Here is a 25,424-nt window from a genome sequence, read left to right as displayed (position 1 = left end):
ATGTTGTAAGCGGGCCTCTCAGGAAAAGCGCCAGAACAGATGGCCCGACTTCCCAAATAGTGAGTTAAAGGACGGGGTCGGAAACCAATGAAAGGAATGAGGAGGTGGGATCACCGCTTTTACCGCGCCAGAAGTACCGTTACAGGGCAGACTTTTCGCCCAATCAGCGCCTCCCGAGTTTGGGTCAGGTGACCCTACAGTGCGAGGGGCGGAGCTGCGGCCTGGCGCGAGGAGCCGTTAAGATGGACAACAAATACGACCAATGAGGTACTCGGACCCGGGCGTTGGGAGCCCAATAACAGCGGGCGGGCGGGCGCCTTTCCGGAGCGCGGGGAGATGTGAAGACGGACGGGACGTTTTCCCAATGAGCCTGTAGCAGAGAGGAGCCAGCTGACCAATGAGGGCCGCGGGGCGGGAGCCTCTGCCGCGGCGGAGTCCAAGATGGCGGCGTGCGGTTCCGCTGTGTGAAACGAGCGCGGGGCGGCGGGCTCAGCATCTCCGCGGAGACGACCTCCGGCGACCCGCAACAATGAAGGGGAAGGAGCGCTCTCCGGTCAAGCCCAAACGCTCCCGCGGTGGTGAGGACTCGACTTCCCGCGGGGAGCGGAGCAAGAAGTTAGGGGGCTCTGGTGGCAGCAATGGGAGTAGCAGCGGAAAGACCGACAGCGGCGGCGGGTCGCGGCGCAGCCTCCACCTGGACAAGTCCAGCAGCCGAGGCGGCAGCCGCGAGTATGACACCGGCGGGGGCAGCTCCAGTGGCCGCCTGCACAGTTACAGCTCCCCGAGCACCAAAAATTCCTCGGGCGGGGGCGAGTCGCGCAGCAGCTCCCGGGGTGGAGGCGGGGAGTCACGTTCCTCCGGGGCCGCCTCCTCAGCTCCCGGCGTTGGGGACGGCGCGGAGTACAAGACGCTGAAGATCAGCGAGTTGGGGTCCCAGCTGAGTGACGAGGCGGTGGAGGACGGACTGTTTCACGAGTTCAAGCGCTTCGGTGATGTAAGTGTCAAAATCAGTCATCTCTCGGGCTCTGGCAGCGGGGATGAGCGAGTAGCCTTTGTGAACTTCCGGCGGCCAGAGGACGCGCGGGCGGCCAAGCATGCCAGAGGCCGCCTGGTGCTCTATGACCGGCCGCTGAAGATCGAGGCGGTGTACGTGAGCCGCCGCCGCAGCCGCTCCCCCTTAGACAAGGATCCCTACCCGCCGTCGGCTGGCGTGGTGGGCGCCTCCGTGGGCGGACACCGGCACCCCCCTGGAGGCGGCGGCCAGAGATCGCTTTCCCCTGGTGGCGCGGCCCTGGGGTACCGAGACTACCGGTTGCAGCAGCTGGCTCTTGGCCGCCTGCCCCCCCCGCCTCCGCCACCGTTGCCCCGTGAGCTGGAGAGAGAGCGAGACTATCCGTTCTATGAGAGAGTGCGCCCGGCGTACAGCCTGGAGCCCAGGGTGGGAGCTGGAGCAGGTGCTGCTCCTTTCCGAGAAGTGGATGAGATCTCACCCGAGGACGATCAGCGAGCTAACCGGACGCTTTTCTTGGGCAACCTAGACATCACTGTGACAGAGAGTGACCTAAGAAGGGCTTTTGACCGCTTTGGAGTCATCACAGAGGTAGATATCAAGAGGCCCTCTCGGGGCCAGACCAGTACCTATGGCTTCCTTAAATTTGAGAACCTAGACATGTCTCACCGGGCCAAACTAGCAATGTCTGGCAAGATCATTATTCGGAATCCTATCAAAATTGGTTATGGTAAAGCTACACCCACCACTCGCCTCTGGGTAGGTGGTCTGGGACCTTGGGTGCCTCTTGCTGCCCTGGCACGAGAGTTTGACCGATTTGGCACCATCCGCACTATAGACTACCGCAAAGGTGATAGTTGGGCATATATCCAGTATGAAAGCCTGGATGCAGCTCATGCTGCCTGGACCCATATGCGTGGCTTCCCACTTGGTGGCCCAGATCGTCGCCTTAGAGTAGACTTTGCAGATACAGAACATCGTTACCAGCAGCAGTATCTGCAGCCTTTGCCCTTAACTCATTACGAGTTGGTGACAGATGCTTTTGGACATCGGGCACCTGACCCTTTGAGGGGTGCTCGGGATAGGACACCACCCTTACTCTACAGAGATCGTGACAGAGACCTTTATCCTGACTCTGACTGGGTGCCACCCCCGCCCCCAGTTCGTGAACGCAGCACTAGGACTGCAGCTGCTGCTGTGCCTGCTTACGAGCCCCTGGATAGCCTGGATCGCAGGCGAGATGGCTGGTCCTTGGACCGGGACAGAGGTGAGCGAGATCTGCCCAGCAGCAGAGACCAGCCTAGGAAGCGAAGGCCGCCCGAGGAGAGTGGGGGCCGGCACCTGGATAGGTCCCCTGAGAGTGACCGTCCCCGAAAACGTCACTGTGCTCCTTCTCCCGACCGCAGCCCGGAATTGAGCAGTAGCCGGGATCGCTACAACAGTGACAATGATCGATCTTCTCGTCTTCTTATCTTGGAAAGGCCCTCTCCAGTCAGAGACAGGCGAGGAAGTTTGGAGAAGAGCCAGGGTGACAAGCGAGACCGTAAAAACTCTGCATCAGCTGAACGGGATAGAAAGCACCGGACAACTGCTCCCACTGAGGGAAAAAGCCCTCTGAAAAAAGAAGACCGGTCTGATGGGAGTGCGCCTAGCACCAGCACTGCTTCCTCAAAGCTGAAGTCCCCTTCCCAGAAACAGGATGGTGGGACAGCCCCCACCACTGCAGCCTCTCCCAAGCTCTGTTTGGCCTGGCAGGGCATGCTTCTATTGAAGAACAGCAACTTTCCTTCCAACATGCATCTGTTGCAGGGTGACCTCCAAGTGGCTAGTAGTCTTCTTGTGGAGGGCTCAACTGGAGGCAAAGTAGCCCAGCTCAAGATCACTCAGCGTCTTCGTTTGGACCAGCCCAAGTTGGATGAAGTAACTCGACGCATCAAAGTGGCAGGTCCCAATGGTTATGCCATTCTCCTGGCTGTGCCTGGAAGTTCTGACAGCAGGTCCTCCTCTTCCTCAGCCACATCAGACACTGCCACCTCTACTCAGAGGCCACTTAGGAACCTTGTGTCCTATTTAAAGCAAAAGCAGGCCGCTGGGGTGATAAGCCTTCCCGTGGGGGGCAACAAAGACAAGGAAAACACCGGGGTCCTACATGCTTTCCCACCCTGTGAGTTCTCCCAGCAGTTCCTGGATTCCCCTGCCAAGGCACTGGCCAAATCTGAAGAAGATTACCTGGTCATGATCATTGTCCGTGGTGCGTCCTAAAGTCCATGTATAACTTGTATTTACTACTTTGACATGGTTCCTGTTTTGTGATGTGTAATGGGATACAGCATCAGATGAAATTTTCTTTTGAGTTAGTTTGTTTAGTTGAAGCTTTTTTTCTTTTTTTTATATTTTTATAAACCTTTGAAATAGAAGACAGGACAGTTTAGCTATTAAGTGAAAGGGATGCCCTGAAGGTAGCAGGCAGATGGATTTATTTTAATTAGGAGTTCCTACTCTTAGTAACTTCTTTTCCCCTTCTTTTTCTTGTTGTGTTTTTTTTCCCCCCCCTTAACCTTGAGCTTAAAAAAAATCCTCAGAGTTACAAACCCAAAATTTTGAAAAGTCAGGATTCGGAGAAAAGCCCACTGACTATATAAAGAAGATAATATACATCTAAAAAGGGCTTGATTGGTATGTAGGTAAATAATTCTTGTACCAGAAATATCATTTGTGTGGCTGAAATTTGATCAGGAATCTTAAAAGTACAAGCTGGTAAATTGTATAGCAATATTAATTATTTTAATCAGGTATTTGAGTATTTCTCTTGATATACATGGTTTATTCCCGGAGAGTTTGCTTTAACATAAACCTTTTTATCATTAGTTCTTAAGTTCTGTATCCCGTATATGCACTTTTGGTTTGTAGCTGTAACTGTTCAGTAAAAATCGAGGAGTAGGTTACAAACCATATATGTCTTATGCTAGTATGCAAGAAGTGAGTAGGTGTTTTTAAAATCAGAATTCTTTGGTTATTGGTGTGTGGTGGTGTTTTTACTGACTTTCAGAGAGGTATAGCAGGTACAGTTCTAATTTGTGCATATTTCAAAACTTTAGTGTTTTTCATCAAAGATGAATTTTTTTTGTATCCATGCAAATTTCTGATTTCAATAATAGAAAGAAGAGTTGTCTGCAGGCTCATAAGTCAGCTTTTTGTTTTAGTGGGCATTAATCAGCCATATCTGGATTGCAGAAATTTTTAAAGTCATCGTGAAATGCCTTTGACATGCTTCTTAAATTTTGCCTGTATTTTTATTTTCATTTTTAAACAGCGGTGACATTACATTATTGAAAATGTTGAGTATCTCTCAAGTTCTGTGTTTAATATTTTCACTGATGTCCAAACTGAAATGTCAGTATAGGAAAACCCCCTTTTATTGTTTTATTTCCCAGACAACTGAAATTAATACAAAATAATTTAACCCACCCTCACAATTTTTTTCAAAGCTAAAGGTTAAATCGATTTCTGGTTCTTAACAAGGGTTTTTGCTGCAGAACAGTAATGGATGATTTTTTTTAATTTTTTAAAAAATTTTATTATTATTATTATTATTTTTTTTTTTTGGTCTTATTTTTTTGATCTGTCCCTCTGTCCTCACCCCTAGTTTCTCAGGTCATTAGTAAGTATAGTTCCCCCTTTGATTTAAATGCTGAGGACTTTAAGGCCCTTGATATTTAATTATGATTAGAAACTCTAGGACCTTTTGGATCATGGTCATGTTTCTATTCTGTGAAAGTGACTTATAGAAAGCCTGGCAGAACTCAACTGTTTTCTTTCTGTTATCAAAGCTGGTAGTTTTGAAATAGCACCAATAATAACCCAGGGAAGTGTCATGTAATTTTTTTATTTTCCATTATGACAGGTGTCTAATGCATGTCAGCATGAAATCTTCATCACTGCTGTATCATCCTTTTTGGTTTTCACTATGCATTTATAAATTTTAAGTTGGGAGGTTTTTGTGGGGGTTTCGTTTTGTTTTGTTTTTAAACTGGAAAAACTAGCTATTTTGACAAAAGGAAGGTACTAGGCTATGAGCACAAAAGTCCGTCTGCCTGTAGGGAAAATATCTGAAATCCTACAAGTAGGACTTCGTGCTTTTTGCTTTTAAAAAGCTGTGCTTGGCACGCTAATATGGAGGAGACTGTTCAGAAACTAATGTGAGTTTGCAGTCTGTGCATACGTGGGGTCAAAGTACAGTTTGGCTAGATACATTTTTCCAGTTTAAATAATCTCACTAACCATTAACTTTTGAATATCTTTTGATAAGAAGGCTGGACAAATGATTTTGCTCTTCTAGAGAGTGAAGTCCACAACATTTAATTTTGCTCTAATCCAAAGTGTGGTGTTTCCCTTTTTCTTCTTTTCTTTTCTTTTCTTTTCTGTTGATGTGATAACTTACCGAAGAGTACTGTGGTTTTTGCTCCATGTTTGTTTATTTGAATCTATCTGACATGGCGGATTTTGTTAGATATGGGCAATTTGTGCTTCTGTGTTTTTGAAACAATGGCTTGATACCATTTTTAAATGTATGTATTAGAAATAACTAATTATGTTGAGTTTGGTGCTTACCTACAGAGTGCCATCATTCAGATGAATCTCTCATTTGTGTTGCCCATTCTGTTGTGCAGGTTCATAATACTGTTTATCTTTTTAAGCCTTCAGGACGGAATGAAAGTAAGAGTCTAAAGCTCTCTGGTTCTAATTCTCATTAGCCAGAATTTCATAATCTCAATATTGGATGTTCTTTGTAACAACCACTTGTTTCTTTTACTTAAAAGCTCGTTTAGTTGATTTTTCTGGAACTCAGTTCAAATGAATGCAAAGAAAATTTCTTCAAGTATATCATTTAATGACCTATTAAGTATTACTGGTGAAAAACATCAAGCTAATTAAGACTTTTAGATCACAACTTCAAAGTTTATGGAAAACTAAGCAATCATTCAGCTCCTAGCCAATTTTTTAATACTATTTTGTTGGTTGTAACTGGGATTCCTATGAAGGGTTTCCCACACAGAAATTTAAATTCCTGGTTTAACGTGTATACTTGGACTCTGTAGATAGAGTTTTCTCTTTAAGGATTGCATCTTAAAATGTCCATCCTTTGGCTGATATAAGCTTTTTGTCACATTTTGAAAGTAACATACTCTGGCCCTATCATTTGAGATACAGTAGGAAAAGTAAGGGCTGTGTGTGTTGCTTTCAGAGTCAAACACTGTTTAGGTTTATTTAAAAGTTTTATGAGCCCGTTTTCACTGACAATATTTGTTTTGTTTTGTTTTGTTTTTCTTTAAATTTGAAATCCACTTTCTTTAGACCATGAAATTGCTCATTATGCAGGTACAGCTTGAACTGCAGTTTTGGGTCCATATAGGAACCAATCACCAAAAACTGTGGTAACAGAATTCGGAAATCCTCTTGAGAAGAGGGCCTTAATGACCTTTGTATGTGAAAAGTTTTGGAGATAATTTTGGGACTTTTTTTTTCTGTTTCTGCCACAGTGTGTGGTTTTGAGATGGCAGTTAGGTGTGAGAACAAGAAGAGAAGTGGAGCTGACCTTGTTAACATTCTGGTTATAATGATATCCCTAAAGGGAGAAAATGATTTCAGGTAACCACAGTGAACTGTCTAGCTAAATAAAAAGGTTTCTATGTTTGATTTAAACAGTTAAAAAGTCCTAAAGTGTTCTTGGCTGTTTAGCAATTGTTCGTATGAGTTTTCTTAGAAGAACAGCTGCTGTCTTTGGTAACACAGATGAAGGTGGATTTTTAAATGGCTTTGTATCTTGACCCCTTTCCACAACTGAGTAGTTCTGGATTGTTCCATATAAATTACGGAATGAAAATGGGAAGAGGGGGGTAAAAGTTTGACTAAACTCCAACTTTCTTAGTTTCATTTTAAGTTATTTTTAGAATATATTGATTGTAAATTGATTATAAACTTCCTTTTTTTCTGAATTTTTTGACATGTTTTACTCAGTTACATGAGTATAAAGGGTATTTTCAGTCCTATAATCTTTGCTTAATTGCAGTCCTTAAAAAAATCCACCCTGTTGTTTTACTTGTTGTCTGTTCATACAGTAAATTCATTCAAGGTATGTGCCAGTGGGTATTATTGGTGCTTTTTGAAGTCAAGCTGGACTATCCAGGAAGGTCTTGTTAACCTGTTCATCTATAATGGCATAGGGGAAATATATATATTTTTAATATTGTAAACATTTGTACTGAATAACCTTTTTTTCCCCCCCCCTCGCAAGCAAAACTGGTGAACTGCGGATTGAAGATATGGAATTCAAAGCTCTAATGGACCTTTTTGAAGAGAAGTTGTGGCTTATGTGGAGTTTACATGGGCCTCTTGATGGAAGAAAGCTAATCTGTTTAGTATTTGTGCATTTTACTAAAATGGCAGCTTAAAGTTGTGTATCTGCTATTGTGATGCCAATGCCGGTGTTTTAAGTGGAAAAAAATGACCTCTTGCTTTGTGCTGTGTACACAAGATTTCTGGAAAAGTAAAGAAAAACCCTTTTTATGGCTCACACAGCTTAAAAGTAGCTGTCACTCAAACGTGCGCTCACAGTTGAGCTGCTTTTGTTTTATTCTAAATAAATTGTTTCTTTTGAGGAAAATGTTTTTCTGCCTGGAAGTGAATTGACGGCAAACCTTTGACCCCTTTGTTTGCAGCCGAGGGGGTACTTGCTGCTGCTCAGATCTCGTATGTCTTGAGCAAGAAGCAGGGAGACCATCATTTTGACTATCACGGTGTGTCAATTCTGAAGGATCACTAGTGTTACTGTGACCCCCTTTGTTTGCAGTGAAGGGGATCATTTGCTTCTCAGTCCTCAACTTGATGAGGAAATGGTGCTGTTTGCGGGCACGCAAGAAGCCGGGGCGAGCACCCTAAGCCTCACCACAGTGCACGAGTCGGGGGCTTTGCTGGTTTGAAGAGCCGGAGTTGCTGAAATTTAAGTTTTGATTTATTTTGTTCACCCATCACGTTTGGCCTTAGTTTCATTTTTAATTTGAAGAAAAGTTTGAAATTGCTTTATCTTGCACTTAACATTTGCACCAAATTGCCAAAAGAAGGAGAAATGCTCCGTTTGCTTTTTAAATGTTAATGATGATGTTAATAAAGCCTTTCCTGACACATTTGAGGAGCTCCTCCATCTCCAGGGGCTTCTTACCCGAGTTATGCAGTGATGGGTTTAGTTCTGAATGGATGAAGAGTTCCTGAGAGCTAGCGTTTGTAATTAGAACCGTTACTTGGTATCTGTGCCTTATTTGACCTGTGGTTCCACATGCCTTGGATGTGCATGCACCGTGACGGTTTCATAGGTACGAACGCACACTCAGGCCCAGTCACTTCGGTTGGTAGTACAGATTGTGAGGAAAAAAAAAATGGAGGCATCCTTAAGGAGGAAAAAGTGTTTGCCTTTAGTTCCTGCGTTATCCTGTACAGGGGCTCCTGAGCTTTGGAAGCTGTTCCCAGTACAGGAGAACAACCCCCCTGTTTGCAGCAGGAGACTTCGGTGCAAGTGACAACGCTGGAGTTCAAGAGGAAGCCAGCAGTGCTGCACCATTGGCTTCAGACACCATTGTTGTTTGCCAGTTTTAAACTTACCTAGTTGCAGACGAAGACCACCTTGAAATGCAGGCTTGTTGGGCTTGTTTTGAATTTTAACCTCGGATGGAAGAGCCCTAGTGCTGTTTGTCTCCAGGCGGGATGATGCTTACTTAGGCAACAGGTGATTATCAACAAAGGATGCCACGGTTATACGCTGCAAGGTGGTGTTCCAGTGGCAAACAGCTGTATAAACCCTTGTAAACAGGTAAGAGGGTTTTTAGAGGTCAAAATGCATTTGGTTAATAGGGTGAGGGCTTTTACTGGTTGGGGTATTTTTTTCTCGGATTGGAAGCCTCGAGGCACTCTGCTGCCATTACTAGCTTCCACCCCTCACTGCAGTGTTGTGTTCTTAAAATTCCAGACCGGAACTTCTGTTCTATTTGGTGTCTATATGTGTTTTTTAAGTTTAACTTTAATATGCGAAAAAAAAATTTTTTTTTACTGTGGGAGCCAAAAGTATTAAAATCCTGGTTATGGATTTGGGATTAACAACAGCCTGATGTCCTTTAAAGTTTTGACATGTTCCATTAGCCTTGGCCTTCACCCTTTGTGGGGATTTAATGGTGCTGGAAGGATTTATTGCTATATATAATGTTGCCATTACAAACATTGATTCTAAACCTCTGGGTTAGTATATATATATATATATATATATATATATATATATATATATATATATATATAGCAAAAAAAGAAAGACTGGGAATGATAGATAATTTAGCCAAAATGGTTAGTTTTCTTGACTTACAAAGAGATTGAATTGTAGAAGTAGGCAACTGTAGTTTTAAGGCAATGTTGTGAGAAATTAGTTTTTGTCTGCTCTTACCATTTTCATTGTCCATTTAATCCTACTAGGCTTCTGAGCCCTTCCAGTCCCTCTGTCCACTCCCCCACCCCCGCCATTAATCAAATGTGAGGCTTTGGCAACTTAAATACAAGCACAACTTTTTTAGCGTGTAATACAACTAGGTTTCCTTTATTTAAACCAGGTCGAAATGTTGAATAGAATTTTTCCTCTTCACAAAATTCTAGTTTTTCATCTCTTTCCAGAGGGGAAAAGTGAAGTCCAGTGGTGGTTGGTGTGTTTGGTTTTTTTTTGTTTTGTTTTGTTTTTTCAGTTTCTCAGTGTGTCATTTACAAGTTTTTAAAACCTCTGCTTACGAGTTGGCTGTCCTCTAAAACTTTGCTAGGTGATTTCACAACATTTCTTCAAAAGTTTTATACCTGTTGGAAATGTCAATTTCCAATAATATTTTCTTTCTCTGGTGGTCCCCACTGAAAGCCCATTAAGTAGTTTTTCCAACTAGTAAGCAAGTTTTTAAAATCATTATAATGATTTAAGGAAGATTATGGGACACTCCGCATATTTCTACATGTTTGGTATCTTTCTAAGATCTCAGGTTTCATCTCAACAAGAAGCAAAGGTTGTGAATAGAACAGTTGTTTATTTGTATGTGAAACCATATCATGCAAAATGGAAAGGTACACAGCATGACAATCTTTTGAAACAGCTCATGAAATCATTTTATTTCCAGCTACACCATGAAGGAAAAACTATTAATGGGGTTGAGTGTTAGATCTAGAGTTCTGGTTTTATAAGTTGGGACCTGCCTTTTTGAATCCCTTGTGTGGTTTCTCAGTATCTTTCGTATGGTCTAGATTTAGGATTCTACTATAGGAGAAATTATTACAAGAACACCTCTGAATTGTGCTCATTTTGTAAAGCCTGGTTGTGGGTATTAAAATTGAAAATAGGGAGTACCCTGACTTTAGTAACACAACTTAAATTTTATAAATTGCCACTTCTGTATCTTAAGTCACATTGTTGTTTACAAACTGTTTATCTGAGGCAGTAAATTTAGTGCTTATGGCTGGTTGCAGCATCTATTTTTTGTTTTACAGTGTGTTATCTGATTATGGCTTATCTGACCACCACTTCCATCTCCCTCCGGTTCCAATTTACTCTCCTTAAGCAATTTATTGAATGACAAAATTCCTTCAAGCCTCAGACAAGATTGTCCTTAGCAGCCAAGAAGAGATTTTGACCTTGAGGTCAAATTGCTTAACATGCTTCTAAAATGCTATAATATTAAGCTTTCAGGTAGAGTTTCTGTATAATCATTTGAATGCTGATTGTATATTAAATAAGATGCAGAGCATGTAGATCAAAGTATAGAATAGTCTCTACCCACATCAGTAACTTACACTGTTTGGTGGGGAAACTAGTTATAAACAAGTAGATGGTTAAATACCAGGGGGGAAGTTCACAGTTTAAGACAATTGTAAGAGAGATGTCATAGGCCAGTTGTTGATTAATTGCTAATGAATTTTTTACAGGTGATATGAGTCTATATGAACTTGAAGGTTACTTTAAGCTGGGATAGTCAAGAAAGACTTTACAAAATAATTTGTAAAGTTGGAGAAAGATGTGGAATGAAGAGGGAGATTGTGGTTGAGATATCAGGCAAGCAGGCATGAATAATATAACAGCTTTATGGATCAGTGGGAAAGCTGACCGGGCTGAAACCTGGAAAACTTGTAAAATGGTCCAGTCAATAAAAATAGGGAATCCCGAAAGGTAGTTTGAGAGAGGTGGGAAGTGAGGGTATATATAATCAGTTGATAGAAAGTGGAGGCAGGTTGGTAGAAAGTGACAGTACTAATAATAGCAATCATTTGTTAAATACCCATTTAGGCCGAGGAGCATTCTGCGGGGCCTCTGCACACATTGTATCAGATAAGTCTCACCAGAGACCATGATCTGACAGCTGGAATTGATAGAGCGGGGTTCTAACCAGGTCTTTCTCCCAGTTAGGGTTCTTGGTTGCTGTATTGCCATACCTCACTACTTTTTTCTGGAGACTGGGATGGGATAAACTAGCAAACTTGAGAAAATGTCCAGGCAGTGGGTTTCAAACTGTAGAGTGTATCAAATTTGTGGTTCTTGGGAAGCATGCAGGCCTTTGGCTCCATCCCCAGGCATTCTGGGATTTGTTGGACTGAGGTGGCTCAGGAGTCTTTGTTCTTCTACAAGCTTCCTCAGTAATTCTAATGTAGTCTGTGGTCATTGGCCACATGTGGAGTATCACTGGCCCGCAGAGAGTAGAGTGCTGAAGTATAAACTCGGAGTAATATCATATATAAGGCCTGGGAAGGGGAGATGGTGTGGAAAAGAATCCCAAGTAGAAGAGGCAGAGTGGTGTTCTGTCTCTGAGGCTGAGAGGAGGAATTTCCAGAAGATCAATTCAGAGCTGTTACAGAGACCAGCAAAATGAAACTGCAAATGCCATGGAACTTATCACTTAATAGTCATGTAATTATTTCTCCAAGGAATTCCATCTAGTTTAGTGTGTAATTTTGCCTTATAACAGTCTGTAAGCCACGCTTCAGTTTATACAATGCTAAAGGGACACCAGAAAAGTTTTGTAAGTTGGCTGAGTGATACACAGCCAGAAACTGGGATATCCCTGAGGTTTCAGATGTTAATCTAAAAGTAGTATGACTGTAGTTTATCTTAAGTTAAAATTGAAAATGATTCTAGGATTATGTATATATGTATGTACATGTGCAAGTTGCTTTCCATGAATGAACCAGCACCTATATCTACTACCTCCTAAGCAGGTTACTGATAAGATTGAGACAGATTGGAATTATAAAGTTGAGTGTATCTTTGACTTCTGAATGGTTGAAGGGTTTCCTGTTTTGGATTATCTAAACTGGGTTTGTTTTCAGTTAGTGTGGAATTAGTTAATTCTTCAAATACTTAGGTATCTGCTATATGCCGGGAATTACTTGAGATCTTGGGAGTGTTATTGGTGAAGAAAACAGACAAGTTTCTCTTTTCTTGTGGAGCTGACATTCTGATGGAAGAAGGGAGATAGTGAACTGTAAGGGCCAGTTGCCAAGGACAAATGCTGTACGCAGTAGAAAGCTGTCGAAAGTTTTAAGGAGGTGGAGTGATGTGATTTGATCAAGATTTGGCTACCTGAAAAAAAAAAAAAAAGATTTGGCTACCTGTGGGCAGCCTGGGTGGCTCAGCGGTTTAGCACCGCCTTCAGCCTGGGGTGATCCTGGAGACCCCACGTCGAGCTCCCTGCATGGAGCCTGCTTCTCCTTCTGCCTGTCTCTCTCCCTCTCTCTCCGTGTCTCTCATGAATAAATAAAATATTTAAAAAAAAAGAAAAAGAAAAAAAGATTTGGCTACCTGTCTCAGGAAAGTAACACAAACTTCAACTATTCTAAGATCTAGAATAAAGTCTAGTATATAATAGGTACCCAAATATTTGAAGGATTAATTAGCTACACTAATTGAAGACAGATGCAATATGTAATTCAAAATAGGAAATCTTAAAAAAAAAAAAAGGAAATCTTTCAGCTCTTGACAAGTCAAAGATAGTATTTCCTCCAAAGATATATTAGCATTTCAGATTCACTGTAAGACTGCAGATGTTCTTGTTCAGAAATCAGGGGTATTCTTTTATTTAAATAACCATAGTAGAGAGTGTATTTCTTCTTCAGGCTCAAAATTGCTGGCCACCCTAAGATTTCAAAGCAGTCTTCTTCCTAGTAAATCATTATTTCCTCAACATGTTGTTTCTTACTCTTTCTGCTTTCAGCCCACTGTAAGGAAAAGCTTCCACTGTAGTTATAGATAGTTTCTGCTATAACACACTGATCATGCTTTCTACATTTCATAACTTGCCAGTTTTCTAGTGGTATCAAACGAAACTTCCATACTAAATATCTATTTAGAGGGTCTTTTTGTAGAATGGCTGTCCCCCTGTCCAAACCAGGTACATGTGAGTATAAAGCTTTTAAGTGCTGTTTTGGTATATGACCTTTCTCAGATGACCAGCAGATTTCCTTTTACCCAAAGAAAGGATTTCATGAAGAACTTTAATGCATAAGCATATTACATACATGTACAGAATAGACCTATCATTACAGGAAAAATTAAGACTCTGAGGTGCTACATACATATTTTTAATTACATATCTTAATTAAAATATGCATAGCATATCAAGAAAATTGGTTTTCCATTGTATCTTAGCATATAGAAATTCACCATTAGTAATTTTACCTTGCTTCCAGGATAAGCATCTAGCTTGTGTATATTCTTTATATACAGAAATATTTCAGTAAACAAGACTCCTTAATTGGAATTTTTCTGCATTCTACAGCGGTTGTCTGAAACCTGGCTCTGTATTAGCATCACTTGAGGACCTTTTAATACCAGTACCTGGAATTTACTCTCTCAGATTCATTTAAATTGATCTAGGCAGAGTGGGACTCTGCCAAGGCCCCAGTATTATTTTTTTAAGTGCCCAGATGATTCTAATGTGTAGCCAGGATTGAGAACCACTGCTCTAGAGAGATCGACCTTAAACATATAAAACACACAATTAGCCTCTTAAGCACTATTTGAAAATCAAAACCAAAAACTTTCAAGAGGGGTTGCTGTTGCCTGTCTTGGTGGTTCTTGCTTATTTTGTTATGCTTCTTTTTCCTCTCCTTCCTATTCTGTTCTAGTCCACTCTTTTCATTGTGAGATAGAACATCTTGTTTTTTACAGATAAGGGTAAGGATAGTTGAGACACTGTTTGCTGATAGCTGCCGCATACTTTAGAAAATTTGGTAGAGGTAGGTTTAGATCTCTCTAGGGGGATGGATATAGACAGGATTGAGGAGAGATTCAAATCGCTTTGGTTTTTTATTGTATTATAGTAACTTCATAAATAAACTGATTTTCCTTGCATAGCAACAAAAATTGAATTCATATTAATCATAGTGACAAATAACAAATATTGAGATTCATATAATGTATTAAAGGGAATACTCTAAACTGAAGTGTATCAATTTAGATACAGGAATGATTTTTAATGTGTAAATTTTTATGATAAATGATTCTAAAAAGTCACCAAGCAATCTTAATGATACCAAATGAAGAATTGCAACAAGATTATTCACATTGCACAATGTTTTAATTTTTAAATTGGCATTTATGCTTTAGAGGCATTTTTCATCAAGCACACATGTCTACTTCTCCAGAAAATCTTTCTGGGGTTCATTTCTGATTTATAGATTTCTCCTGAGACCAGAGAGATTTTTTTTAGTGGAGACTTACCCATATTATCATTTATCTCTCCTGACAAATTCCATTTGTGAAGTTTACTCTCTGCAGTGTTAGAAACTTACTGAAAATACATTTCACAAAAAAGAATGAATTTGTTGAACTTTTAAGGTTTGGTGGTTGACAGTACTTTATTTCTGTAATACCTGAGTGTTTTCTTCCTTCCATGTGTGGGTGTAAAGGTATTTTGAACCTTCAGAGACACCTTTTCCTTCAATTTGCTGCCCTTTAAGTTTAGAGATACTGAAGCTCTAAAAAAATGTTTTTAATATGTATGGTAGTGGATCAAACCTCCTCCACTTTTTTAATGGCCAAGTTTAAAGGAGGGAGCTTATCTAAGTACAATAATTGGTTAAACATCTTTTTTTCCTCCTGGGTTTCTTTTTAGGAACTACTGACAATCAAAAACCTATAGCGGACTTTGGGATATGGCTTTATTATTCAGCAACTAAAAGATGAGTTCTAATTGGCAGACTTCTGGCACTGGCACTTGTCCTCCTGTTTCTATAGAAACTGGGTTGGAAGTCAGAGCTGCACAAAGGGAAAGGGTAAGTTTCTTTTAAAACTCCATATTTATAAACCCATATCTTATTAACTGTGGCATGGTGTCAGTTTTCAATAAGGAAAATACATACTCAAACATGAGCTACTAATTTTCACTTGAGTGGAAACTGACATCAGGTCATTAAATATAATAGGAGGGTTTAAATATGGATTTATTTTTCTTGTGACTCTGACTTCACATTTCTTGAAACGAACTCAGTATGACAATTCTCACTTTCAGTTATTTCTAATTTGGGGGTTATAAAATTGATTTTTATCCTCTTTGATCTTATTCTATTGAACCTTTCTGGTAAGTGAAAATTGAAATATAAAATATGTAGAGAGGACATTTTAAAAGTCTGTATGAATTACAAGTCTCTTCTTTTGAGCTAAGTCCGATTCTTTCCATTATAAAACAAGTACTGTACTACTGATCAGTTTTTTAGTTTTTCTCCTCTTTGCCAAGCAGGATGAGGTCGTCTGTTGGGCACATACATTTGTTTTCATCCAGGCAGACATCCATTATTCGTAGACTCTAAGACACCTGCCAGTTGGTGAGTCATCTTACTGCTATGGCTTCAGAGGGCTGTGCTACACAGCTGGGGCATTTAGGCTTGAAATTGTTTAATCAAGTGTGATAAACTTCGATCTGTAGGTTGGTGTATACAAATAATTTATGCTAAACTCTGACTAGCTTTGAGAAATTGGAAGGAAGACAATATTGGCTCTTGCTCTTTCACACTTATCTTTCTCATTTCCTTGGTCCTGACAAACTTCTCTTCCCTGCTAAAATGTTAACGTTGGTTGACGTGAACCAAGAGTAGGACATCTTGGCTTTATTTCAGCTCAGATTGTCACTTCTGTAAAAAATAGTAGAAGTGAAAGCTGGAAGTCTTCCATTACTTCCAAGTCCCTGGTCAGTTAATGCCTGAAAGTGGATTCTCATTAAAAATGTATGCCTCCCTTCCTTAACTACTAATGTGTATCCTATTTCTGTTTGCTCACTGGGGCTTGAATGGGGTAAAAATAGAATTTGTGATTTTCTCTTTTGAGGGGGGGAAGATTGCTAGAAGAAAACTTTAGGTTTTTTTTTTTTTTTTTTTTTTTTAAAGATTTTATTTATTTATTCATGATAGTCACAGAGAGAGAGAGAGAGAGGCAGAGACACAGGCAGAGGGAGAAGCAGGCTCCATGCACCGGGAGCCTGACGTGGGACTCGATCCCGGGTCTCTAGGATTGCGCCCTGGGCCAAAGGCAGGTGCCAAACCGCTGCGCCACCCAGGGATCCCAAAACTTTAGGTTTTTAACTATGTGCTATCAAGTATCTAGACATCCAGATGTGTTTACTTGTTAGTATAGGTGGCCAACTCATCTTGGTTCTAAAACTGAAAGTCCTGTGTCCCAGGAACTCCTTTGTTTCCAGCCAAACCAAGACAGTTGGTTACCCCTATCTTAGCTGATTCTCTGTATGCCTAAAAAAGTCTCACTAGCTTACCGTTGATCATTTTTTGTATAGAAGGAGATTTAACAATATAGTAGCTTCTGTTGGAATGTTAACAGGGATTAGGTTTTCTTTTTCCCATTCCTTTCCTTTCCTTTCTTATTTTAATTTTTTTTTAATTTTAAATTTTTAAAAAAATATTTTGTTAATTTGAGAGAGGGAGCAGCACATGAGCAGTGGAAGGGGCAGAGGAAGAAAGAGAAGCAGACTCCCCATTGAGCAGGGAACCTCATGTAAGGCTTGATCCCAGGCCACTGGGATCATGACCTGAGCAAGCCTAAGGCAGACACTTAACCAAGACTGAGCCACCCAGGTACCTCTCTCTCTCTCTCTTTTTTTTTTTTTTTAATATTTTATTTATTCCTAGACACAGAGAGAGAGAGGCAGAGACACAGGCAGAGGGAGAAGCAGGCTCCATGCAGGGAACCCGATGTGGGACTCAATCCCAGGTCTCCAGGATCACACCCCAGGCTGCAGGTGGCGCCAAACCGCTGCACCACCAGGGCTGCCCCACCTCTCTTTTTTTTTAGAAATGATTATCATTTGGCTCAGTGACCATGGGTAATAATACCAGCTTCTCAGAAATAAAACAAGAATTTTAACTGATTTCTTTAAAAGTTGATTCAGGCTACTTCTGTTATTTTTCATTTGTGTATATGTTAATGCCTTGAGTATAAATCTGAGACAACTGGATAGATATTTGTGGGAAATGAGTAGGCAAATGAGGCAAATATGTGGACATAAAGCCTCCTACAAGTTGGTTTTGGGTTAGGAGAAACACTTAAGGTTTTTAAAAAAGTGTTAGGCTGAGGTGCCTGGGTGGCTGAGTCCGTAAAGCATCTGCCTTTGGCTCAGGTCATGATACCAGGGTGCTGGAATCAAAGCCTGTGTGGGGGCTCTTTGAGCAACAGAGAGTCTGCTTCTCCCTCTTCCTTTGCCCCTCCCCCACAACTCATGCTTCAGCTCTCTCTCAAATAAATAAAATCTTTTAAAAAAAGAGTATCGGGCTTTTTTTGTATTGAAGTGTTCAGAGAAACCGCTGCTCATGTTTTGTATTGTCTTGCTTAAAAATAACTAAAATCAAATACTAAGAACATGATGAGTTTTTTCCTCATGGGAAAGCCTGATTTTGCAGTTGGATAAGTTTATTAAACTAAGCTAATTTTTTACAGACAAACATAGCATCACATATATTAATATGACTAGATTATTTGGAAAATATCATAAAATTATTACTCTGTTTAAGTGCAGTTCTTGCTTTCATTAAACTTTAACTTAACTCCCTAGCCAATCATTAAAAAAGGGAAAGCCAAAAAAAAAGGGGAAAGCCAGGGGTGGTGATCTAATCAGCACTGATACTTAGGCTGTGTTAAGGACTAGCTTTGTAACTTTAGGCAGATAACTTGGTCCTAATTTGCTTTTGTTCCTTAAGTATAAAATAGGAGTAATAATACCTATTCAATTTCTTTACAGGCTTGACATGATGACAATGAGATATAAGGTAGGAAAGAGCTTTCAAAAGTTATAGGCGGGGCACCTGGGTGGCTCAGTCAGCAGAGCATCTGCCTTTGGCTCAGGTCATGATCTCGGGGTCCTAGGATCGAGCCCCATGTTGGGCTGCCTGCTCAGTGAGGAGGCAGCCCTCTGTCTCTCCCTCTGTCCATCCACCTCCCTCTCTCCAGCTCTTTCTCTGTCAAATAAAATCTTTTTTGGGGATCCCTGGGTGGCTCAGCGGTTTAGCACCTGCCTTTGGCCCAGGGCGCGATCCTGGAGCCCAGGGATCAAGTTCCACGTCGGGCCCCCAGCATGGAGCCTGCCTCTCCCTCTGCCTGTGTCTCTGCCTCTCTCTCTCTCTCTCTCTATCATAAATAAGTAAAATCTTTAAAAAACAAACAAACAAATAAATAAAATCTTTTTTTTTTTTAATTTATTTATGCATGGGAGACACAGAGAGAGAGGCAGAGACACAGGCAGAGGGAGAAGCAGACTCCATGCAGGGAGCCCGACGTGGGACTTGAACCCGGGGCTCCAGGATCACGCCCTGGGCCGAAGGCGATGCTAAACCGCTGAGCCACCAGGGCTGCCCTCAAATAAAATCTTAAAAAGAAAAAGGTATTGTAAAGGTAGAGCTTTATTATCAGAAATAGTGCTAAATGATCAACATATATAGAACATTTCTTCTTCTGCGATGGTAGTATGGCACTTAGAGTAATAACTGCAAGAAATGGTATCTTAATTTTAAATAGAAGCCAATAAGTAGCTGAGAAGAAAGTATCCTGAATTTTATGTTCAAATTATCATAGCTCTACTAAATAAATATATATTTCAAGACTTAAAATTTATAAACATTCCAAAAAAATTATAAACATTCCAATAATATTTTAGTATTGAGGAATTAATTACAAATGGCCTATACTCAAGCATTACCTTCTTTGGTAAGATTTGTTGAATATTGAAAGGCCTAAAAAAGTTAATTATTGTAACAACTACATTTTTACGGCGCTGTAGCAGATGTCTTTTGTGGCTTTGTCTTAGGTACTTTGCATTCTCCATTTCATTTTAGAGTAGATATTATAAAATTTTATGCCAATTTGAGTTAGAACAAATCATAACTGTTTTCAGTTAAATCAGCTCCATAATCTTGTGGTACTGCCAAGAAGTCAGGGTGATCTAGAGGGGACAGTGTAGGGTTTCTTTTTTTTTTTTTTTTTTAATCTTTTTTTTTTTTTTTAATATTTTATTTATTTATGACAGATACAGAGAGAGAGAGAGGCAGAGACACAGGCAGAGGGAGAAGCAGGCTCCATGCACCGGGAGCCTGATGTGGGATTCGATCCCGGGTCTCCAGGATCACGCCCTGGGGCAAAGGCAGGCGCCAAACCGCTGCGCCACCCAGGGATCCCCAGTGTAGGGTTTCTTACCAATCTGTATGAATTGTGATTTCACTATTTACTGAGTGTTTAATTTCTTTGACTTTAAGCTTATTCATTATAAGCTGAGTATCATAGTACCTACTTTCAAAGGTTGTGAAGAGGGATCCCTGGGTGGCTCGGCAGTTTGGCGCCTGCCTTTGGCCCAGGGTGTGATCCTGGAGTCCCGGGATTGAGTCCGTCGGGCTTCCTGCATGGAGCCTGCTTTTCCCTCTGCCCATGTCCCTGCCTCTCTCTTCTCTTCTCTTCTCTTCTCTTCTCTTCTCTTCTCTTCTCTTCTCTTCTCTTCTCTTCTCTTCTCTTCTCTTCTCTTCTCTTCTCTTCTCTTCTCTTCTTCTTTCTTCTCTCTCTCTCTCTCTCATGAATAAATAAATAAAATCTTTTTAAAAAAAATAAAGGTTGTGAAGATTAAATAAGGTAATACATAAAATGTGCCTCCCTTAGTGACTGGTACATATTGGATGTGGAAAAAAAGTTGTTTACCACCCTACCACTCCAAACACGTATGGTTGTGTATCCTGAGTCTAATATTTGTTTCCTCTTTGTCTCCTAGGGATCTATTAAGGGCAAAGGGGAAAGAAAATCAGTGAACTATTTTGATTTTCTTGAAACTCCATATATAGCTGGGATAGTATTTCTAGATTATGGATTCTTAAAAATGTATGGCATCTTATAATATTGTCCAAAGAAAAGTAATAAAATGAATAGGAACATCATAAGTTGTTGTTAATACAAGGAATACATTAGTTATAACTGTCTTCAACGTCTTGTGGCCTAGGGAATCAGACTTTCTTAATCCACACCACCCAGGTTCAGGGGCTACTGTCATTGAGCAGATGAAGAGTTGCTCTGTTGCATAAGATTCATAAAGCCTGTTCAAATCGGAAGCTTTGCGCAGTGGCAGTATCATAGCCAATGAGGTTTATCCAAGGCGCGATTATTGCTAATTGAAAACTTTTCCCAAATCAGAATTCAACTTGGAGTTCTTTAGTTGGTCCTACTTAAAATGTACAGTCTGCTTTCTTAGGAGGAAAGAATCTCATTGTTCTAGGTAAAGTCTCTTTTAAGAAAAGTATTCCAAGAGAAGGGAGGATGGATGAGAGTGGTTTTGTTGATTGCTTTTGTCTTCTGTTTTGACATAGAAAGGATTTAGAAAGCAGAAGAAAGGAAATTAGCAGCTGCTGTATCTGAGGGTTATTTTGCTTAGTACAGGAGTATTTTCATTCAATCCTCACAGTGTATCTGTGAGGTGGGCTGGTGCTGTTATCCGCATGTACAGAGGAGAAAAGTGGGGCTCAGGTTGAATGACATTGATGAGGTCATATGGTAACAAGCAGCAGAGTGGAATTTATTTATTTTTTTTTTGGAATTTATTATTAACTGTTTTTGCTGTCTGTGTAAGAGGATGGTGTTTGTTTTGCTTTGCTTTCATATTGTCTTACGTCTAAAATATAAAAATGTTAGACATTTATATCTAAACGTAAAACCTGTTTTAAATAGGATCAACTTCTGTTTTTAAGATAATTGAGAGTTGAACCCAGATTAATTAGGTTCCAAAGTTTATGCTGGGGGAAAAAATCAGTAGAACACCATCCAACTTGTTGATCTTGCAAACTAATGGAAAAATGATAATGTAAACTCATGTAGAAAAGTGGACAGAAATCATGACCAGAGATTGACTTCCTGTTAGGCGAAGTCTCCAGAAAAGGTGGCCTTTGAGTGAGTCAACTTGTGAGGAATGAGACTATGCCTGAGGGAGAAAGGCAAGCTTTGGGACTGTAGGTGGTAGCAAAGCTTGCACAGAGGCATAAACAGGGAGTGAGCGGGTACGGTATTTTGGAGCTAAAGCCAGGCTTTCAGTTTAGTCTTTTTTCTCTATAGGGAATCAATAGATATTTTAAAGCAGAGAGGATGGGGATTCCTGGATGGCTCAGTGGTTTAGTGCCTGCCTTTGGCCCAGGGCATGGTCCTGGACTCCCGGGATTGAGTCCCACCCACATCAGGCTCCCTGCATGGAGCCTGCTTCTCTCTGCCTATGTCTCTGCCTCTCTCTCTGTGTCTCTCATGAATAAATAAATAAAATCTTAAAAAAAAATAAAGGAATGGGAAGATAGAGTAATAATATTATTAGCTTAATTTTTAATGATTTATTTTAATTATTTAATTTTTTCAATTACTTAATTTTAATTGTTATTTTTAATAACAATAGTTTGAAAGAGTCTCCTGAAAGAGATTTTAAGGGATCTTGGTATTACAGAGAACCCTAGGTATTTTCTTTCCTCTTAAAATCACCCAAATTGGGATCCCTGGGTGGCGCAGCGGTTTAGCGCCTGCCTTTGGCCCAGAGCGCGATCCTGGAGACCTGGGATCAAATCCCACATCGGGCTCCCGGTGCATGGAGCCTGCTTCTCCCTCTGCCTATGTCTCTGCCTCTCTTTCTCTCTCTCTCTGTGTGACTATCATAAATAAATAAAAAAACTTTAAAAAAAAAATCACCCAAATAATGAAATGAAGAGCTCTCTATTTACATGTAATTTCTTACATTTCTATCATTTCTGAATGATATTATTAGTTAACATAATTATTCCATATTTAAGAAGAGTAGTTTAAATATTTCTTCCATTAAAAGCTACTTACTTAATCTTCTTATAAAACTTGTATTTTTTTAAAGATATCATTATTAGAGCACGAGTGCAGGCTCACACACTTGTAGGGGAGGGGCAGATGGAGAGGAAGAGAACTCTAAGCAGTTTCCCTACTGAGCATGGAGTCTGACATGGGCCTGGAATCCATGACTCGAAGATCACAACCTGTGTCGAAACCAAAAGTCAGATGCCCAACTAACTGAGCCATCCAGGTGCCCCTAAAATCTGTGGTTCTAAAGACACATCTAGATCGTTTAGTTTGAATATTTTAGATAAGTAGATTTAGTGAAAAGTAATATTGTTTAAATGGGCAGGAATAGTATTCAAATGATCTTGAAATAAAGGAGGGGTTTCCTTTGGTAATTAAAAAAAAAGTGTTTAAAGATTTATTTATTTTAGAGACAGAGCATGAGTAGGAGTGGCAGAGGGAAAGGTAGAGAGAAACTCAAGCAGACTCTGCAGTAAGCATGGAGCCCAACTCGGGGCTTGATGTCACAATCTTGAGGACATGACCAGAGCTGAAACCAAGAGTTGGGTGCTTAACCGAGTGCAACCCAAGTGCTCTCTTTTTCGGCTATTGTTAGTTTTTATTACATAACAATACACATTTATCATAGAAAATTTAGGAAACAAAATAATGGAAACAAAGATTATTTCTAATAAGGAAAGATAAACTCTCTGGAGGGTGTATACCATTCTTGTCACTCAACAAGGTTTTAATATTCATTCAGATTTCAGAGTCATAGTCAACCAGTGGCTACATTTAATAATTGTTTACACTAACAAAATAGTTTTTCATCTCCATATTTTTTCCCCAAAGATTTTATTTATTTATTCATGAGAGACACAGAGAGGCAGGCAGAGATACAGGCAGAGGGAGAAGCAGGTTCCATGGAGGGAGCCTGATGTGGGACACGATCCTAGGACTCCAGGATCATGCCCTGGGCCGAAGGCAGGCATGCTAAACTGCGGAGCCACCCAGGGATCCCCCATCTCCATATATTTTAATGGCTGGATTACCAAGGCACAGTTGAGAGTTTTGTCAATTTATTATTATAGCACATTAAGAATTATATTTTAATACCTAAGGTAGTTGTTTTCACTGATGAAGACTTTAGCCTGTTTGATTAAATACTAACAAACAGCTTAGTTTAAGTGGCTCTTTTCTATCAATTAGGTATTCCTCGGAATGTAAAAAAAAGAAACCTTAAAAACTATCTGGTTTGCCTTTTCATTTTACAAACGAGGAAATTGGTTTCTTCCAAGCTTTTGTTTCCAGTGACTTCTTAGTTTAGATTGTGTTTTGTTAAGCTCTCGTTTGATTGCAGTCCTTTTCCTTTCTGGTCAGGCACTGTTTTTCCATCTCTCAGCCAACGGTACAAAGAACAGGGAAACTGAAGAGAGGAGATAGCATGTACCAGAGAAGTAGAAGGAGCCAGTGTATGTCTGGGTGTAATCATATAACCAGCCTGGAAGGAAGGAGTGGTGTCTGTTAGTGAAGCGGACCTTTCAGGTAGTAATTCTCAGCCATCCACTGTGTCAAGGGAAGGAGCCTCCTATAATTCCTAGAATGTATTGTGATATATTAGGGAGTTAAGCTGCCTGCCTTATTTTCTATTGATAAAGTTAAATCTGTTCCACCTGAGTTAGGGACTTAACCCTGTGTGGAAAAATGTCCTCATAGACCCAGAACTCATCTCCTGTCTTACAGTGGAAGTTGGGGAAAGTTAGGGACACATACAATCTGATTTTACTATGAATCTTCTTTTTTAAAAGATTTTATTTGAGAGAGCATGCTCACAGAGGGAGAAGCAGACTCCCCACTGAGCAGGGAGCCTGGATGTGGGCTCAATTCCAGAACCCCAGGATCATGACCTGGGCCAAAGGCAGATGCTTAACTGACTGAGCCACCCAAGGCCCCTAATTTTATGATGAATCTTATTAGAAGGCTACTGTTCTTACAAAGAAAATAATTGTGGGGAATGCCTCCCAAGGAATCTTGGAATCCCTCTGTCTCAACCTTTCTCTCTGTCTCTCATGAAGAAATAAAAATTTTTTAAAAAGAGAATAATTGTGAATTACTACTATTTTCCAAAGAAAAAAGTGAGAGAATTGGTTATCTTTTTTTCCTCACTGAACAAACATTTCAATATTTATATTATGTTCCCAATAGTGTGCTAGTTGTTGGAGAAGAGAATGGTAGTGAGCCAAAACAGATGTGCTCCCTGCCTTCACAGACTGTACAGTTCTGTGAGGAGTTAGGTACTAACACGTGACTTACACATATCATGAGGGCTAAGAAGGGAAGGTTCAGGAGGCTGTGAGAACATGTGAAAAGGAAGTGACTAGTCAAATGTGTTAAATGATGAGTGTAAGTCTCCTGAAATCAGAATGTTCTTTTATTTTTTTAAAGATTTATGTATGTATGTATGTATGTATGTATTCATTCATTCATTCATCCATTCATTCATGAGAGACACACACAGAGAGAGGCGGAGACGCAGGCTCCATGCAGGGAACCCGACGTGGGACTTGATCCCCGGTCTCCAGGATCACACCCTGGGCTGAAGGCGGCGCTAAACCGCTGAGCCATCCAGGCTGCCCCAGAATGTTCTTTTAAAGCAAGAATGGGTCGGTCCACAAAATCATTTGGCTAATGGCACATACGAAAATGTTTTTTTTTTTTTCATGGTGTAGAAAGCATTTTTCCTTTTTTTTTTTTTTTTTTTTTAATTTAGTATTTGACGGAACTTTTTAAAATGAAACACTTTAAAAAACTATGAGTATGTGGTGGCAAAGAATATTTGTGCAAGGCACTGGTCTTTAAACATTGTTGTAAAAGTCAGCCCTGTGAAATGGCAAATAACAACCTAGTATTATTATGATAGTTTTGCCTTTTTAGGCTTCCTAAAAAGTTCTCAGGACCTCCAGATGTCCACTGACCATACTCTGAGAAACCTCTTTTCTAAAGTATTGCATGCTTATTATGTTTGTAGATGCAAAATGG

At 40.5% G+C, this 25,424-nt stretch overlaps 2 protein-coding genes, 1 long non-coding RNA gene and 1 pseudogene across 4 annotated transcripts in view; 3 read left to right on the top strand and 1 right to left on the bottom strand.

Annotated features, from left to right (window-relative positions):
- The first annotated feature begins 65 nt into the window (after positions 1-65).
- On the top strand, positions 66-7,677 carry RBM15 (RNA binding motif protein 15). Its single transcript, XM_038541032.1, has 2 exons — positions 66-3,260; positions 7,305-7,677. The coding sequence occupies exons 1-2, from the start codon at positions 398-400 to the stop codon at positions 7,349-7,351; spliced, it is 2,910 nt and encodes a 969-aa protein (XP_038396960.1). The 5' UTR covers positions 66-397; the 3' UTR covers positions 7,352-7,677.
- Positions 7,678-12,811: 5,134 nt separating this feature from the next.
- Positions 12,812-18,494, top strand: LOC111096344. Its single transcript, XR_005361009.1, has 3 exons — positions 12,812-15,346; positions 15,811-15,895; positions 18,316-18,494. It is a non-coding gene; the product is annotated as an uncharacterized LOC111096344 (long non-coding RNA).
- A 419-nt stretch (positions 18,495-18,913) lies between these two features.
- The window catches only part of SLC16A4 (solute carrier family 16 member 4), a 28,689-nt gene continuing 22,178 nt past the window's right edge, over positions 18,914-25,424 (bottom strand). The window contains exon 9 of one of the 2 annotated variants that reach the window (XM_038541035.1): positions 18,914-18,939. In XM_038541035.1, the coding sequence (XP_038396963.1) occupies positions 18,929-18,939 (11 nt within the window). In that variant the 3' untranslated portion in view covers positions 18,914-18,928. Of the gene's footprint in view, positions 18,940-23,107; positions 23,887-25,424 lie in introns of those variants that run through there. The other variant, XM_038541033.1, reaches the window with a different exon arrangement.
- On the top strand, positions 20,659-20,783 carry LOC119872433 (annotated as a pseudogene).

This window comes from Canis lupus, chromosome 6 (assembly GCF_011100685.1).
Source record: "Canis lupus familiaris isolate Mischka breed German Shepherd chromosome 6, alternate assembly UU_Cfam_GSD_1.0, whole genome shotgun sequence".
NCBI lineage: Eukaryota > Metazoa > Chordata > Mammalia > Carnivora > Canidae > Canis > Canis lupus.
This window is presented reverse-complemented; position numbering and strand designations above follow the sequence as displayed.